This window comes from Erithacus rubecula (genome assembly GCF_903797595.1).
Source record: "Erithacus rubecula genome assembly, chromosome: 2".
Lineage (NCBI taxonomy): Eukaryota > Metazoa > Chordata > Aves > Passeriformes > Muscicapidae > Erithacus > Erithacus rubecula.
Genome location: NC_136685.1, coordinates 93,321,835 through 93,340,317, shown reverse-complemented (window position 1 = coordinate 93,340,317; position 18,483 = coordinate 93,321,835). Strand labels below are relative to the sequence as shown.

General features: G+C 45.5%; 1 protein-coding gene and 1 long non-coding RNA gene across 2 annotated transcripts; both read right to left on the bottom strand.

Moving 5' to 3' along the window:
• Positions 1-4,206: 4,206 nt before the first annotated feature.
• H3-3A (H3.3 histone A) lies at positions 4,207-10,670 on the bottom strand. The gene is made up of 4 exons (XM_079297742.1): positions 10,534-10,670; positions 8,976-9,130; positions 7,220-7,373; positions 4,207-4,864 (listed from the first exon to the last, which is right to left on the bottom strand). The coding sequence occupies exons 2-4, from the start codon at positions 9,101-9,103 to the stop codon at positions 4,736-4,738; spliced, it is 411 nt and encodes a 136-aa protein (XP_079153868.1). The 5' UTR covers positions 9,104-9,130; positions 10,534-10,670; the 3' UTR covers positions 4,207-4,735.
• Positions 10,671-11,977: 1,307 nt separating this feature from the next.
• Positions 11,978-17,745, bottom strand: LOC306798007. The gene is made up of 3 exons (XR_013773257.1): positions 15,774-17,745; positions 14,727-14,889; positions 11,978-12,102 (listed from the first exon to the last, which is right to left on the bottom strand). It is a non-coding gene; the product is annotated as an uncharacterized lncRNA (long non-coding RNA).
• Between the last annotated feature and the right edge of the window lie 738 nt (positions 17,746-18,483).

The following is an 18,483-nucleotide window of genomic DNA, read 5'->3' as shown; positions in this document are numbered from 1 at the left end:
GGGCTGCTGGAAGCGGCTCCAGCCGCAGGGACACGCTCCCCGCAGCGCTGCCCGCTCCAGCTGGGACGCCCATGCTGCCATCCCCGGCTCTGCCATCGTGCCATGTGTTCACCTGGCAGCCTGACAGCGGCTCGGCTGCCAGGCAGTGATGCGCTGAGAGAGGGAGGCCTGAGCAGGCTGGCAGTGCTGCTCCTTCAGCTTCCTGCTCCTCCAGCCCACGGAAAAGAAAGGAACATCTCTCACCTGATGGTGACTGCGGTGCTGTCTCAGCCTCTCCTCAAAGCAGGAACGAGATGAAGGCACAAGAGAGAATATACCCCTCATCAACTCAACTAAAGGAGCTGAAATCACACAACTTCTTGCAAATCTGGGTTGGCAGGAGAGGAGAGCAACTGCTCAGGGGCCAACCTAAGGGTCAACATTTATCACCAACACACCTGGGATTAGCTCTCCCTCACTCTGGGATGTATAGGCAACAGACATCTTCCAGCTGGATTTACCTGGGATGCTCCCATGAAACCCATGAGCACTAAGAGCAGGTGAAGGCAGCTCCTGTCAAGGGAGCAGGGTGAGAACTCCCAGTCCTGACACCATTAGGAGACAAAAGTGGTTTCCAGAGCTGTGGGGATTTTTTTTCTTCTTCTTCTTAAATCTTTCTGACATCACAGGAGCTTTCAGTAACATAAAGCACCCCTGCTGCTAGAGACCCTGCTGTGTGTAATAGCCTGCCTGCAGAAGGAGATGAGGGGGATGCTGCTGGCAAGGCACAAAACAGGAGAGAATGTGAGCACACATCTCAAACCAGAGCTGCATATAAACCTACAAATATGTTCTCAAGAGAGATGGACAGAATTCCAGGCTTATTTCCCACTGAAGAGCAATGTGATGTTGACTTGGAGAGCACACACGTCCTGCCTTTGACCTCAACCTTGTTTTTTGTGGGCTTTTACCCCAGTGTCCTGATCTTTGGTGTTACTGCTGCAGAGGGACAGTAAGGATCACCACCAAGGAAAAGCAGAAAGCCTCAGCCTAGGTGTGATGCAACTGAGAGCATTCTCAAGCCTCAGCACTTTGCAGCCATTTCTCAGAATTAGGCAAGTCTCTTCATTTAAAATAAGTAATTTCTTGTGTGTGTATTCAGTTGTGACCATGTAACAGGTAATATTCCCAGGAAGGCAATCCAAAAGGTAGCTTCCATTAAGATCCTAGATTCCTGTACAGTCCTAACAATCCCTTTTTAACATTGCTATTGACAGATGTAAAGCTTTTTACACACTCAGCTATTTTTTGACATTGTATTACCAAGGTCAAAAGATTAAAGCCTCCTCACAGATTAAAAATTAAAATAAAAGTAAAAATAAAGAAATACATAAACAGTGGTTTTCCATTGAACAAAATATTTGAGGCCAACCTGTCACAAACAGGTCTGCAGCATCCACTTAGTGCAGAAACATCACATCACTGAGGATGATTCATTATGCATGTGACTAACACACAAGTAAAAGCTGAGCAAAGAGCTCCCCAATACCCTCCTGATCTGGACCAGGGATAAAAAAGAAACCAACAACTATCCTGACACTAGAATTCCTCCTCTTAATTCCAGCCTTTGAAACCAAGTTATATGAAAAATGTTATTAAGTTCTTACTCCTATGAAGGCCAAGAAAAGTCATGTGTTTTTTTTCCTGAGCAAGAAATAAAATTACAGTGAACAAAATATTTCACCAGAACATTGCCTGCATTTTATTAAACCTTGAATCTTAAAATTAAACTCCAGATCTTCAGAGCAAGCAGATATGAAGAGTCCAGTTCTAGGTAATTGACCAAAAGTGGTGGCACAGGAGTATGGATTTGAGACACAAATCCATACTGAGTCTGAGGTTTCAGTCTCATCAAAAAGTGGAATCTGGTGCCTGGATCAGGATAACCTAATAGCTACTGCCAGGTGGGATAAAGGGCTGGAGGAACATGGCCCAGAGATGCAACACTAAAACATAGTTACACTAACATTAGTTACTTTCCTAAATAAAATCTGAAACTGGGTTTAAGCCCATGTTAGTAAAGCTCTCAAGAACTGCCCGTTGAATTTGATAAAGCCACACAAGAGGGGCTGATCTTGTGTCTGAAATTATTTGACACTACATTAATTTTTTGGCTCTGGTAAGCAAGTTGGCTTTTTGTGTTGCTGGTACAAAGCAACCAACTTAAAATAAGGTTTTGTACTTACTCTGGAAGAATTTAGTAAATACAGCTTAAAATTCAAATATAAAACAGATACCTAAATACCAACTTATACACTTTATAAAGGACCAGAACTTGTTTCTGGTATTAAGAATGTCAGCTGTAGCTGAATTGCCCAGGAAACAGCAAAATTAGTAGGGAGGGGAAAGAGGGGAAAAGAGGTAAATATTCTAGAAACTAAAATTCCTTGGCATTGATACAGGCACAGACAGCTAATCATTAACAGAATTCACCTGGCATCTCTAGGACCATAACTTTCAAAAAGGCCAAGTTTATCCCTAAGCTGGAGGTAAAGCATTGCACACAAAAATTGTGTGATTCCTGATCCCCTTGCCTTCCATTAGGATTTCCTCTGCCTTGAACAATTTTACTGCACTGTCAGTTAAACTGGGATATTCCTCACCCCAGTTCTCTCAAAGAGAAAGAATTCAGTATTTTTTTTTGAGTACCAAAACCCCAAGATTTGGTTTACTTATATTCCCAAGAAAAAAGTTCATTATCAATACTTCAATTCCAGATTATTTAATAAAAACTCCCATCTAATTACCTGTTCGTGTAGGTGCTTGCAGCACTGCTGACTGATAAGTGAAACCCAATTCTGAATTACAGGACAAAACAAGTAGTTAATTATAGTGAAATGCATTTATAACAAGTTAAACAGGCTTGTGATCAAGTAGAGAGAAGTGACATCTCAAGTCAGTTAAATCTCAGTTGCTCACCTTCTGTTCTGGGTGCTCCAAGATGAGCCTTCCTTAATTTTCAGTTGATAGCTATGAACTGCTTGCCATCAAAAGGATGTGATCACATTTTGTCTAGCATTAGTCTTGCCTGTGACAAGCTACTCCATTTAAATAGACTTTACTTTGCACAACTCTGGCAGACAGCACTCATTACCAAAGCAGAGCAAGTTATGAATAATGTGATTTATTCTGTAATTTTTGGCTCTCTGTTCAAGATACCAAAGCAGATAATATATCTTTATTAATCCTCTTTGGAAATCTTCAGGCAAATTCACTTGTGTTTAGAGCTCACCCAAAACCTCTCAAAAGAAGTTAGCAGCAAATAAGCTCTGCAGGAGCCTTAGAATGGAGGTGAAATCTGTTCACCACCTACGTTTTTTCTGTGGAGCTCATTTCATTATCTGCAAGAGCTATCAAGAGCTACAGCATATAACTCGTTTCCAGATTGGTCTGCCAGAACCCTTAAACAAATTTCAGGGGAAAAAATTAAAACCAAGTTTTCACAGAACTAAATTTTAGCAGTAAATTTCTTCATGTGAACTTCCATCACAATTGCAGTAAGTTTCAAATGTGTGATCCTGTTCCAAGTACTGCTTGTGTGAAGGAAGAATTGCAACAAAAATGGTACAAAAGTGTCTTTTAGATTGGAGGGTACAAGCTGAAACTAATAACATGTGGACTAAGCTCTCAAAAATGTTAGAGGGTGTGACTGAAACAGAAAGGTAGTCAACCAAAAAGGGAACATCTACAAACCAAGAAACTAACGGAGTGAAAAAAAAGGTAAAAAAACCCAACAAAAACACCCAAGAAAAATAAAACCCCCAAACAGAAAAACCCAAACCACTACATTCCACCATTTATACCATACTAAAAAAAAATGGAAATCAGAAATGCTTCCAAATTCAGCAGTAAATCAAGTAAGAATGGAATCTAAATTACAGCAGATTGCTGCTGCTTAGCACTGTAGCTTAGAGAACTCAGTTCAGCTGCAGACTCTACCTGGTACTATACACACCAAGTTGGTTTTGATGTGGAGCAGAGAAATTTTACACCCTTCAAAGAACCTTGCATATACACTACTTCAGCCAAGGCAATACCCCCAGTATTTCTAGATCTGCTCCAAGAAATTGGGCCATGCATTGAAGAGCAAAAGGGAAGGGAAGGCTGATCACTTTTTAATCAATGTAACCCATGTGTATTATTTAAAAATCAAGACTAAAAACAGGAATCATTTAATGTATTTTAATAGCAAACTTACAGGAACAGCACAGAAGACAGACAACATTAAAAACATGTACTTGCATGTAGGACAACTCAGTTAGAAAAGTATAGTGAATGGATGGAATCTACTGTATGATAAAAATGCTACAAACACCATTTAGTTGCCATTGATAAGAAATTTACTTGTTTAAAAAAATCCAAATGCTGGCATTGTCCAGAAAAATTTGACAGGTTTATTTATAATTTTTTTTTTATAAAGTTTTGGTGAACAAGTTTCAACAATTAATGTTTTTATTTTTTTTTTTTGACCACATTGTTTGTTTTTTATGTCCCCTTGTTTTATATTAAAAATCCACACACAAATGAAAATGGAAAGAAAACTTGCCAATACCCAATTCTGTCCCCTATTTTTCCACTTGCAACCATAGACTTAAGGTACCTTTTAACCCCATGGAAAAAATATCTAACGTTCATTACTACCAATAACAGGAAGAAGATTTTGCTTCGAGAAGGACAAACCCATCGTGGTGAGGTTTTAGGCACGCTCCCCACGTATGCGGCGTGCTAGCTGGATATCTTTTGGCATGATTGTGACACGTTTGGCATGGATAGCACACAGGTTGGTGTCTTCAAACAGGCCAACCAAGTAGGCTTCACTTGCCTCCTAGTGTGGAAGAAAAGAGGTAAGAATATTTTTATTCTCTGAGTACCAGGAAAAAAAAAAAAAACAGAATCGTAGTTTAGAATTAAAAGTACAGCGTAACATGGCATAAGGTTGATCTTTATTATTCACAAATATCAAAAGCTTTAGGTTTTCAGAAATGAAAAGATTTCCCTTTCTTATAATATTTAATGTCTAAAGTAGTGTACTGCAGCCATTTGGTAAGAACACAACAGAACTAATTTTCCCATTGGACTCTCACAAGATAAGAAGGGGTTAATTTATTAAGAGATTAGTTTGTTTAGGAAATTCTGTTTTCAAAGGCTGGGTTACACTGTTTGAGGGACTTGTTTGCTGCCTCTTCCAGAGTAAGAGTCACTGAGCATCAGGTGAAATTGGCAGGTGCCAGGGAAAAGAAGAAAATGTGTTCCTTCCCAACACACAGCTCCTTCCACAGATACTCAAGAGTATAACTCAAAAATTATCAGAAAAAAATTATACCAAGAACTACTAGAAATAAGAGAACTCCTTTAGTTTAGAAACTCCTTAACCATGAAAACCAGGACATCAGTCAGGGAATTACCATCGCACATTTGTCCCATTCCTGTACTTTCTTCCTGCCTACCTAGGGACATAGCACTGGTCCCCACTATCCCAGAAGGTTCTCACCTCACACCTGAGAGAATCTGGGGCAGCACAAGAACAGTGCTGACCACAGTGGTTTTCCCAGTTACTGAGCAGCTGCAGACAGGACTCTGAGTAGGATGCTCAGCTGGACTTAAATATTCTCCTGACTCACTGTAAGTCAGCTGCTGCTAAACCAAGCACAGTAATGGTAATTGTTTAAACACTTTTGGCTTGACATGGAATTCTGACCCCTGTCAATCTCCTAGGAAGCATCCTAGAATGCCAATACTGGACACAGCAACACCTGGGCTGAGAAGGTGGGAATGATGGAGCTCAATTGTAGAAAGGAGAGGGAGGTCACCCTTTCTACAATACACACAAGAGAAGAACTTGTGTGAATCACTTCATTGCCAGGAACTCCAAAAATCAACTTATTAGGTTCAAAGATTCTGTTTAAAAACTTAAGATTATCTAATATGAAGAAAGAACAGTATTTTCTACAGCAGATAAGGACTGTGGTATTACTAAGTTTAACTTGCAGTAGGATATGAGAATCCCTAACAAAGCTTTGTCAAATCACTATGTGAAAAGTTAAGGCACTTCACCATATGTCCATGCTGGCACAAACAACATGGTACCAAAGGGGTTAATTTTTTCTTTTTAATTTTAATTCTTTTTTAATTTACATTTTTGAGTTTGGTTGGTTTTTTTTTTTTCAAATATGCAAGGAGAAAACACTGGGTATTGTATGTGACCAAGTTCTATACCAACAACTCCTTGATGCAAAACCAGAAATGTTCTGCCTTCTAAAAGTGTTATTAACTACTAAATTTTAATAGGTAGTTATAGATAAAGAGACACACAAATAAACCTCAGGACTTGAGAACTACCACTCAGAATAACTAAAAGAAAAAGCATCAACTCTGCAAATACCCACAGGCACCTTTTGAAGACAAGCATATGCCCAAGTTTATGGGCTCCCATGGCAAATGTCTTGGCCTCTTATCAAGAGGAAGTCATTAACTAGAGACCATTTTGTCTGCATGTCAGACAGACTACAATTACAGGTATGCTCTGGAACAATCTTTCAACAGCTAAAAGAACAGTAAAGACCTATATTTAATCAGGAGTGTCTTTTGTCACAAGAGGGAGATGTCCCTGCAACAAGAACCAAGTCTTGTGGGGAGTCCTAACTTAGATTCAGGAATCTGGACCAGAATGACCAATTAATATTTTTCTCTCTGCATAATCTAAATAAGTTACATAACTAATATATTAAAAAATGTTTTTAGCATCAACTACATCCTGGGAAAGCAGCTATTTCCCTAACTGTGTTTAGATGCTGCTTACTGGGTTATTTTTCTTTAGAGGGCATTTGAGGACACCAGGACATCCCCATTAGGATACCCCAGAACCTGCTTTACACAACGTTCCCTCTGCAACCTCAGAGATCAAAGATGGAGGAAACGTGTTTTTCTTGAGCATCTTAAGCACTGCTCTAACCAATTGAGGGGCCATTTAAAAAACCCCCAAACCAAAGCATCCCCACAAAAAACACACTCTGTAAGGAGAGGTGCGCATCCCACCCCAGCGGTGCGGGCCACGCCCACCGCGGCAGCTCCACCAATCAGAGGGACCCCACACTGACCCTGGAAACAGGCTGGCCAATGGGGGAGCGGGGCGGGGCTCCGGGAATCCCGGGAATCCCGGCCGGGACCCCGCCGGGCTCACCTGCAAAGCACCGATGGCAGCGCTCTGGAAGCGCAGATCTGTCTTGAAGTCCTGAGCAATTTCACGCACCAGACGCTGGAAGGGGAGTTTGCGGATCAAAAGTTCGGTGGACTTTTGATAGCGCCTGATTTCACGCAGAGCCACGGTACCCGGCCTATTACCATTAAATACAACGAAAAAAAATTAGCATTGAAAACATATTCTGCATCACCTTAAAAATAGGGGTCCATCCTCCAGACGAAACCAACCACCACACACTTCTGTTTTCCCTGGGAGAGTCCCTCATTTACAATACAAAATCAGTTCTGCTGGCAAAGGGTCACTGTCCACTCAGCACCAATCTGTGCCAACTCCCGCTGGCTTCAGCAGGGATCCATCCCTCAGGCAGACTCCCGAGGCCTCCCTTCACCAGGGAAGAGTTGGCCAACACACACAGTCCACCTGATACCAACACAGCTCAGTGCAGATGTGCCAAACCACAAAGCTGCCCTTGAGTTCAGCTGTTTCCTCCCAGTGAGGTGCACCTTGATTTTAAGGGAAAATTGGTTCTTCTTCTCTACTATCAACATTCACAGAACCAACAAAATTTATATTCTCTGTTATATTGTCAGTCAAAAGTATGCACTGTATTTCCCTAAGTTAGTTTCGGTGTCAGAATGACAAATTTGGATTAGCTACATATGTTTGCAAACACGACGTCCATCTGTGAAATCAGTACCGCATTTATTTCTGTGGAAGCTTTGTCTTTTCCTGCTCCAGCTTTCTTACTTTTCTCCCAATTAATTAATTCTGCCTCGCACCTAGAGCAAGAATCACGGAGTGGGTCAGGTTAGAAGGGAACACAGTGGGTCACCTGGCCCAACCTCCCTGCTCAAACACAGCCATCCCAGGGATGGCTTCTCAGGACTGTGTCCAGATGGCTTTTGGATGTCTCCAAGGAAGGAGACTCCACAACCACATTGGGCAATCTCAGTCACCTTGCAATGCTCAGTCACCTTCACGGTAAAGTTCTTCCTCATGTTCAGGTGGAATTTCAGGTGGAATTTCCGGTGAATCGATGTCTGGCACCACTGAGAAAAACCTGGCTCCATCCTCTTCAGACTCCTTGATACATTAACTTATCCCCTCTTGGACTTATACAGAAAGTTCCCTATTTGAAAACCCACTTCTTCCCGTTCAGTGTTTTCCCCAAGGAATAGCTACACCAAGCCCAAACCCGGGATCCGGGACAGGCGCGGGGCTGCGGCGATCCGCGGGTGCGCGGCTCCCCCTGGCGGCGGCTCCGCGCGCTGCAGGCCCCGCGCCGGACCCAGCCCCGCCAGCGGAGCGCGCAACGCGCCGCTAACAATAAACTTGGCCCTGCTGCGGCCTCCAGATAACCGCGAGTACAAAATTACAAAAATTTGAAAGAACCGCCGAGCCGCCTCCGCCGCGGGGGGAGGGGTGTCGGTTTTGTAGTCAGCAGCACCGGAACGACCGGAAAGGGGCTGATGACAAATGCCGGGGGTCGGTGCCGCCCTGGGAATTTCTGGTTATTTTTCCGGCTGGTGGGGACCCGCGCTTGTGGAATTTTTTTTTTTTTTTTTTTTTTTTTTTTGTTATTCCGCCGTCAGCCTCGGGGAGCGGAGGAGACGGGGAGAAGCGCCTCCCGCCCTTTCGGTCCCGCGGGGTGGGGGAGAAGGAGAGATTTTTTTTTTTGGGGGGGGGAGGTTGCCCGGTAGCGCCCCTTGGCCGCCTCTGCGCGGCGCTGCGTTACCTGTAGCGGTGCGGCTTCTTCACCCCGCCAGTGGAGGGCGCGCTCTTGCGGGCGGCTTTGGTGGCGAGCTGCTTGCGGGGCGCCTTGCCACCGGTGGACTTGCGGGCGGTCTGCTTGGTACGGGCCATGCTCCTGCCGACGTCGCTGCCTTACACCTGCCGGGGGGGGAATGTGGGCAGACGGGGCAGGGAGAAGGTGGTCGCCCCGCTCGGCGTGAGCCCCCCGCGGCACTTGCCCCCGGGGCGAGCGGCAACGCGACCCCCGTCCCGCGCGAAGCGTCCCTGCCCCACCAGCGCCGAGCCCGAGGCGGCCGAACGCCTCCGACAAAAAGAAGAAAAAAAAAAAAAAAAACCGCACCAAAAAAGGAAAAAAATTAAATTAGAAATTAAACGCCTGTCGATCGCGGAATATTAAAATACAGCTTTTTTTGCCCACGAATTCAATATCAAAGCGGCGGCGGCCGAAGCCCAGCGAGCCGCACGGCAGCAATGCACGGAGAGGCGGCTGTCGCCTCCCCCCCGGCGACCAGCCGTCACCTGCCAAGTGTTTGCAAATACCGCCCGGCAAACATCGGGGGGCTGGCACCGACCCGCCGCTCCCACCCGCCGCAAAAGCCGCTCCGAAGCTGCGGAGGGGTTTTGCGGAGCGGCAGCCCCCGCTGCCTTCCCGGGCTGCCCGCCGCCGCCCGCCCGCGCTGCCCGAGCCGCCGGCGACCGCAGGCAGCCCGGCGATTATCGTGCGAAAAGGAAAGGGGCCGCGTAAAGTGCGAGAAAGCGACAAACTTTGTTTTCGGGGGGTTGTTTTTTGGGTGCCGTCTTTTCTCTTTTCTGTGTAACTGCTTCCCCAAGAGCTGCCTCGCTCCCAAGCGCCTCTCACAGGCAAACTCGGCTCCCAGAGCCAGAACAAAATGGAAACAATCACGAAACGCAGCCCTAGTCCTTTTGCAAAGGAGGAAAAAATAAACTGCGAAAAATAACGCCAAAAATATTGCCAGAAACTCCAAACCATGCGGGTGCGGATGCAGGGGGAGGCAGAGGAAAAGTTTGCACTCGAAAACCAAAAAATTGCGTCGCGTTTGGGTCGTTCCTTCGGCGAATTTCTTTCCCTTTTTATTGTTTTTTATGCAATAGGGAAAAAAAATATGGTCGGTGACCAGAGAAAAGAGACAAGATGGTGAAGCTGAGCAACAACTGTGGGGAGCAGGGGAAGGAAGGCAGGAGAGTTAGCCTGGGCTGGCGCGCGGCTCCGCTTTGCGCCCGCTCCCCGGCCCCGATCCGGGGGATGCCGGGCTGAGGAGGCAGCTGAGGGGCTGGGGAGGCCGCTGGTGGGGGTCTGGAGCGGGGGCGAGGGGAGCAGAGGGGGGCAACGACCGCGCCAAGCGGGGCCGGGGGTGCCGGCGGAGGGAGCCGCTCCGGCTGCGCCGCGAAAGGCGGCGCGGCCGAGGGGAACGCGAGCCGCCGCCGCCTCCCGAGCCCCCCAAAAGTTTGTGGGGAGGCTCGGGGGGTTGCCGCGGGGGGCGTCGGGGCGCGGGGGGCGGCGGGCGCGGCGCCAGACTTACCCCGTCCGCTGGGCGAGCGCGGCTGCCGTGCGGGAGGGAGGGAGGGAGGGATGGAGGGCGGGCAGGCGGGCGGGCGCAGGAGGAGCCGGAGCTGCTGCGGCTGGCGCTGGCGGCGGCTCGGAGCACAATTGAAAGATGGCTGACGGGCGAGGGCCGGCCCCGCGCGCCGCCCCGCCCCCCGCGCGCCGGCCCCGCCCCGGCCCGCGCGGCCGCCAATGGCGCACAATGGAGGGAAGGCGCGGCCCCGCCCGCGGCCCCGCCCCCGCCCCGTGTGTACAAACACAAAAGGCACGCCGCGCGCGCCGGGGGATTCCCCGCGCCCGCCGCCCCCCGGCCGAGGAGATCCCCCCGCAGCCGCTGCCGGGCGCTGCCCCGGCCGCGCTCCGGCGGGGAGCAGGACCGGGGAGGGATGGACTCCCGTGCTCGGCCTTGGTGAGGCCGGTTCTGGGCCCCTCACCACAGGAAGGATATGGAGGTGCGTGGGTCAAGGGTCTGGAGCATTCATCCTACGATCAGCTGCTGAGGGAGCTGGGGTGTTTGTCCTGGAGAAGAGAAGGCTCAGCAGCCACCTTATTGCTCTCCACAACTCCCTGAAAATCAGAGGCTGTAGCCAGGCGGGGACTGGCCTCTTCTCCCAGGCAACCAGCGACAGGAAATGGCTTCAAATTGCACCAGGGGAGGTTTAGCTTAGACATTAGGAGGAATTTCTTCACAGAAAGGCTGATGGACATTGGATCAGGCTGCCCAGGGAGTGGTGGAGTTACTGTCCCCTGGACGCGTTTAAAAAAAGACTGAAACTGGAAAGTTATGGAACTTAGTGCCATGGTCTAGTTGATCAGACAAAGACTGGACTCGATGATCCTAGAGGTCTTTTCCAACCTAATTGATCCTGTGATTTTTTCTTTACATAGAAGCAAAACAAAACAAAACAAAAAAATTCTCCCTGTAAGCTGGCCCATCAGAGCTCACCCATCGAGGATCTGCTGTGAAAGGGCCATAATTGGTGTGTAAAATGAGAGTTGAGTGTCAGGAAGGAGCTGCTGAGCTGCTTCTGTCTCAGAAACAGTGCAGGCACGATGGAAACACAAGGAAAATCTACTGTTGGGGACAGAAAAGGAGACTAATTTCCTGCATCAGTGCTGTCCCACTGTTTGAAGTTTGAAATGCAGCTATTAGAAAAGCAACTGTAAGTTTAGCACTGTCATGGCCCGCAGATCCCAAATGGTTATATCAGCTGCCATGATGTTCAGTGAGAAAATTTGCTGTTTATTTTCTATTAATGTCAGGATCGAAATGTCCTGGGGGACAGCAACCTGCACTCAAATACAACTGAAGAGTCATTGGCAATTGTCTTAAGCTCATCTCAACTTCAGAGTCAGATCCTGTGCTCACACAAACTGGTGCCACCATACTGTCTGTCATTTAGGTATTAGCAGGAGCCAAATTTGATTTGCAAAATCTTTATTATGGATGATGATGCAATGCAGCTCTGTGTGGAGACACATCCAAACTCCCTCCAGCAGCAGAAGTGGTTTAGCCATGTGAGCATTCACTTGGGGCTAATCGAACCTGACAAGAAAGAGAGTGTTATCGTGGGCAAAACACCCTGCTGAAATAGATATAGTCTGCATTAGTGCTCAGATAAAAACAACGGGCTGCACTATATAGACATGACCAGGCATGCCACACACACACACCTCTGACCCTACAGTGAGTTTATGAGAGGTGACTGTCAGGAAAGAGAAACCACAAAGGATTTTATTTATATTTACAGAAGTACCAGTGGATTGATTTATCTATCCATAGTATTTTATGAGAAAACAGCATCTTACTGGACAGTCAGAAGTGAACTCTGAGCTGTTCAGTATTATACAATAAGAGTATTTACAAAGGCTCTGTAAACTCTACAAGCCTCTGAAACTGGCATAAATTCCCCACACAACACACACATCCCATGTTGGAAAAGTTAAAAGAGGGCAGGACTATTTGCCAGGCGCAAGGAGCTGCCCGAGGTGAATAACCCATAGGCTGTCCCTGCCAGCTGCGGCTCTGCCCGCTGCCGGAGGTGCGGAGGAAGAGGCCGGCCCGCAGCGCTCTCCGTGCGGTTGTTCCGCGCCCTTCTCCCGCAGGCGGAGCTGCTCGGCCGCGCTCCCGGCGGCCGGGCGTGACCGAGCCCGAGGTCAGCGGCCGGGCCGCACTCCCCGCGCCGGGGCTGCCGCCGGACGTGCCCCCGCCGCCATTGGCGGGAGCGCCCTGGAATTCCATGACGCCAGGCGGGGCGGGGCGCGGCTGTCCCGGCCCCGGGCTGCCCCCTCCCACAGCCAGCCAGTGCTTTCCTCCGGGAACTCGGCGGCCGAGAGAGCTCTCGTCTTCTCCTGGAGGGCTGCAGCTCTGGCTGGATGCAACCGCGTCAGGAACACCGCAGGCAGGACTACAGGGTATTGTCTGTCCACTGCCCGCAGCGGAACACACGGAAAACCCAGAGAAGGAAAAACTATTCTGGTACTATCAGGTTTTGCACCTTCGTTTCATCCTCGCTGATTAATGCCCTGAAACCCGTGCTTTTCCAGGGCTGTAGGAACAGGTACGGCCCTTTGAGCTTTACCACAAATGCTGTTTGAGTGCCTACAGGACAGCACAGAAAGAGCTGCCCCAACTCTTTTTAAAAAGATTCCAGACGTTCATCTTTCCCTGGCAGCACCGATAAGCCTTTGCTCCTCCTTTCGGAAGGCCTTTATCTCTGCAGACCACAGGCATCTTCCACCCTAAGGCATCCATAAGCGGCCATGAAGAAATCTAACCTAATGAGATTCCACTGGTTTAGCCGGCAATAACATGCCAAGGACAACTGCAGCACTTCATCCTCACCCAGCATAACCACCGCTGCTGCAAACGTGGCCAGATTGCTACGAGAAAGAAGATTAGGGTGGAAAACAGCTGGTGCAGATTGGAGCCAAGGAAGACTCAAATGATAATGAGTAGAAAAGAGGAACATTGAAATCAGAAGTTGTTTACAGCACCTTTCACAGAAAGTAGACAGGCCTCACTCAAGAAAAAAAAAAAAAAAAAAGCAGATTTCCTCTTGTACCTTGTTACTGCTTGTAGGACTTTGGGCTGCCCAAGTTGCAGACGTTTTTCAAAATAATCTCTCACCCTTCCCTTGCTGGGAAACGGTCATTTTCTTGGGAGACTCCGGGCAGAGGAAGGCAGGCACTTTTCCTATCAGGATACATTAATTGAAACTATTATATCAAACTAAAAATACTGTTTCAAAATGTTACTAGAAAAAACACAAAACAAACAAAAGTAACAATTTGTTGCTTTGGACCTTTCCAAACAGCTCCTAGACAGCTTCCAATGCCAGTGCAATGCACTGGCCAGTTGGAGGAAAAGCTACCAGATCAACCCCAGTAACATCACAGACTGCAGGAACATTTCCAAACAACTGCAGCAGCTGCTTCCCTTTGCAACAGCACAGATTACAAGCCAAACAAAACACAGCAGAGCAGACAAAGTTTGCCTTTTTTGAGGTTAACTGGACCAAAAAAGAAAAAAATAGAGTCCAGAGTATGATCAGAGTATGGTTGTTTTTAAGCAACACTGCAGGAGATCTTTCAGAATCATTTGAGAAATGGTTCCCACTACAAAAGACATTCACATTTTGTCACCAAACTCCAAAGGGTCTCTGATCAAAGATCCCCCCAAAAGCACAAACTAAACACCAAAATTACTTAGTCTAGTTCCACTCAAAGATAAAGGTCCTCCCCTATCACTCCTATATCTAAAAAGCTACTCAGACATTTTGGTGATGGAAGGAGTATAAAATACTACATTTATTTATCAACAGCCTTCACCTGACTCCTACTTTCAATCATCTCCTTCCAGACCCAATCCTCCCTTCCTGTTCTCAGACAGATCCATCTCCCTTCTCTGACTCATTGAACCTCCAATCAACCTTTGCACTCCAGATCTACAAGTTCTCACCTATTCCCTGCCCCAACTCACAGCCTGGTGGCCATTTCCTTATTCCATATTCCCTACACGCCTCTTTGACTCAATGTATTTGCTCAGACGGTTGCATTTTTCTCTTCTTTTTGTTTTTTTATTTCTCCTATCCCTATCTTTCATCCTCTTGATTCTGATGCCAAAGTTCCCACCTTCCCCTAGTTTTTCAGCCAGCCCCAGTCCCATACCTGCTGTGTTCCCTTCTGTAGCTCCCAGGCTGGACAGCCTTTCCTAGCCAATTTCAATCCCATCCTTAAAAAACACTGTACTGTGTTGCTTCATCCTCACTGCAGTCCTGGCAGGCCTGCCACCCAGTTTGTGGTTATGGCTGCTATGCACTTCCAATTTCTCCTGGAAATTAAAATTAAATGTCAGTACAAAATGCTCACAAGCTTTAAAACTATCTTCCTCTTAAAATGTATTTTGACAGAATGAAAGTATTTGTAGCCTTAACTTAGCATTAACAGTACATTTAGTGCAGATTTAAATGTATTCCTAAATAATCATCTACATAAAAGACAAAAATACACATTTGCTGGTTTTTCCTAGGAAGTTACTAGGGGTGGCAATCATTGGCACTTGTTAAGGAAAGTACAAGTCACCTAAAAACCTCAAAATGAGTTCCAATAATTTTGCCTCTGTGTAAATAGCTTTCTATTAGTATTTGTTTTGAAGGTTTCTATGTCACTGTGTAGAGCACAGAAGTTGCAGCACTGTAACAGCAGCCATTGTACTGCACAGCTGTTTGATGTGCTGGATTGCCCATTGCACAGGACACGTTTCTATCCTTTGGAATATTTATATTCTCTGTCAATGCAGACACCAAAAATACACTGGCCAGAACAAGCAGCTGTGTAGCACACCTATCTTTAGAGATTGGCACCTGCTGGAAACACAGATAAGAAAAAGTTGTGTAGTAGCAGTAGGACACAGCTTTTTCCTCACTTTTGTCATGTCTTTCAGTAGTGTTCTGTGCCTTTTGCTGCTTTCTGAAATGCTTCATATATATCAGACATTATGGCCCCTCTTCCACACGTTTACTTTTAAGCAACTCTCAACCTCCACAGGTTCCTATGGAGGATCCATAGTTTTTCATTTACACCTGTGCTAAAGTGTATCCTTGAAAACTGAGCCCAAAGGAAACTCTCCCTATTCAAATAAAAATGAAAGTGTACAAGTGCCATGTGAAAAAAAATTATTGGAATTCCTGGGTTCTTCAGGAAAGAGACAGCTACTTTAAAATGCAAAATCATCAGTCCTGACATCCAAAGTCCAAAGGTACTTCTTTTCAGTCCAAAGGTACTTCTGAGCATCACATAAGGCCAGGGGATTCAGGACAACCTACTTTGGAGACAAAGTGCATTTTTCTAACATCTCATAACCCAAAAGCAGTAAATCTGTTAGGGTTTTTTTCCCAAACCTGTTTTGGTAATTAACACTGCTTCAATGAAAAGTTTTTCCCAAAAGGTGTCTCAAGGACAAAGTTCTAAAAGAGTAAAAATATGCCTACAGTAGCTCAGAGAATAAGACTCAGGACTTCTGGGTTTTGCTTCTCTTTGTGGATTACCACAAATTTTTAGGTTTGATGAGTCTGACTCACCTTTGTGGATCCTCTCCTACAAAGACTTCCCAAGCTCTTAGTTTCACTGAGTATATGCCTACTTTTATATAGGGACTCCTGACTCTAATTCCTTATGTATCATCCAGGATTCTCTAATTATAATCTCATTTGTATGGCCTATTATTAATACACATGCACTGCTGGAACTCATCCCTCATCCTTCTAATGAGGTCCCACAGAACACGAAAGAGTAAATAACATTACATTAAATAGTGCTAATTCTTTCTTTTCCATGGTCTAGTGAATTTCTTCTGGAAGAAAGAGTCATAAAAATTCTGTATGACCACCCTATAATAACATCCTGAAACTCCATTCCTATTCCAGTCTTGTTTGCTTATTTGTTTGTTCATAATAGCCTTTTAGACATGCTTAATATTTTAGCATACTTTCTAATAGAAAGTAAAAATTGTCCATTACCTTTTGAAGACTGGAAGGTAAAAATATCTTTAATTGCATGATCCAGAGCTAAGAACAGTTCCAGGTACATACAATGCATTGTAGCTGTAACCACAGTCTTCATTTCTTATCAGCTTTGAAGGACAGGCATGCAACAGTTCAGTATCTTAAGGTGGAAACAGGACTTACAATATCACACCAAAAAAACTGTATTCCTATTACACTGACACTATAAAAAACCCTGAACAGAAACATCTCCCCAAGAGAACTTCTATGCCCTTTCTTCTTCCATTTCTCAGTACAGTATTATGCTTTTTTCTTAGGTACTGCCAGTTTGGAGTGCACTTAAGGGGTAACTGAAACAGAAACCAAGTCCTAGCACCTGATAGGGAATAGGGCACAACAGATAATTGTGAGGTTATTGTACGACCCTGCCAAAGCCTGGAAACTGTATGGTATGACAAGGAGTATCTGATTTTTTAGATAAAGTATGATCAAATGTGATAAAATACTTCAGAGAGATGTGAAATTTAATTATAGAAATATTTTAAAGGCATTGTGGGAAAGCACTGGTGGACAAGTAAAAAGAAAAGGGAGTTTTTCTTCTGTAATGATAATACAAGACTGAAATTTACTGTAGCTGCCTGAGTTAGTTTGCATTGACAGACACATTTCAAGTGGGTTTTTGCAGAATTTTCTGCAGAGTAGCAAAGAACAATTGTTCTGGGGAATATTTCTTCCCAACATTACAGCACAATAAAATTATTTAAACTCATTTTAGCTCTCCTGGCTCTTCATACATGACTAAGTTATCATAACAACCTTTGCTGTCTTTTGAAGCATTGTATTATACTGTGGAAGGAACTGGGTAGCCCATGGTTTTCCAACAGAGACTACTGCAAAATCTTTTATTTCTAGTACTTCTGCATTATGTGCTCATTAAAGCTGCCAAGGAGAAACAACCAACACAAGCTCTAATTGGCTCCCAAATAAGATCCCTACTACTACTACACTGATTTCCTAGGAGGTCCTGTTGTAGAAGAATTCCAGCAGGCTGATTTGCCCCAAGGCTCACACCTGCTGGAAAATAAACCCCTGCAGGCTTGCATTAGGGAGAGGAGAAGAAGGCTCACTCTTTTCCATCACTCCTTACTCTCACATCAGCTTCATTCTGCAGCACTGTTCTTGTAAAGGATCCAGCTCCTGCTGACACTGCCTTGAAAGGCTCTGAGAGCTACTATACTTGACAGAACTAAAAGAGAGTATTATTTATTTCATTTCTTTGCTCAGTGGGGTAATCTCATGAGATGTGAATCTCTTCTTCATGAGGGCCCTGGGGACAGCAGGCAGAATGAAACTCAGCTACCCTTTAGTACAATGCAAACAGCACAGTCCAAAGAACTCAGGCTCTAACAGCAAACAGCAGACCAAAATACCAGCTATGACACCCTGAATCTTAATTTATTTGGAACAATATTCTGTAGGCTGGTTGCTTTCAAAATAGATCTGCTTGTTCCTCATAAAAATATAAGACTGTCTTGAAATGGCATTGATGCTTCGTAAGCCTCATTTGTGAGGCTTCTTCAAGCCTCAGCTGAGGAAGGGTCTCAAAAATGAAAATACTGTTCTGAGGTCTGGCTTTAAGACAGTTGAGAAGTGTTCTGACATGTCCCATCTTTCTTAACAAGTATTCCCAACTCTCAAAACCCACTTCTGGAGAAAGTGGTCTCCTGAGAGCAGAAAAGGGAGAGGGAAGATGAAGCAGCAGACATTATATCTTAAAGCATCAGCAAAGAACATGAAGTTATTTTCAGTCTTATGAGACTACAGAGCTTTGGGGGTTTTTAAAGAAATGAAAGCTTCCTATTTTCCCAACATTCTTCATAAGTTACACACTTTGTAGACTCTACTTTTCTGTACTATATTTT

Coding starts and splice junctions, on each gene's coding strand:
- H3-3A (XM_079297742.1), bottom strand. CDS start 9,103: ATGGCCCGTACCAAGCAGACCGCCCGCAAGTCCACCGGTGGCAAGGCG. Junction 7,374..8,975: donor AAGAAGCCGCACCGCTACAG/GTAACGCAGCGC, acceptor TAATGGTAATAG/GCCGGGTACCGTGGCTCTGC. Junction 4,865..7,219: donor CTGCCATCGGTGCTTTGCAG/GTGAGCCCGGCG, acceptor CTTCCACACTAG/GAGGCAAGTGAAGCCTACTT.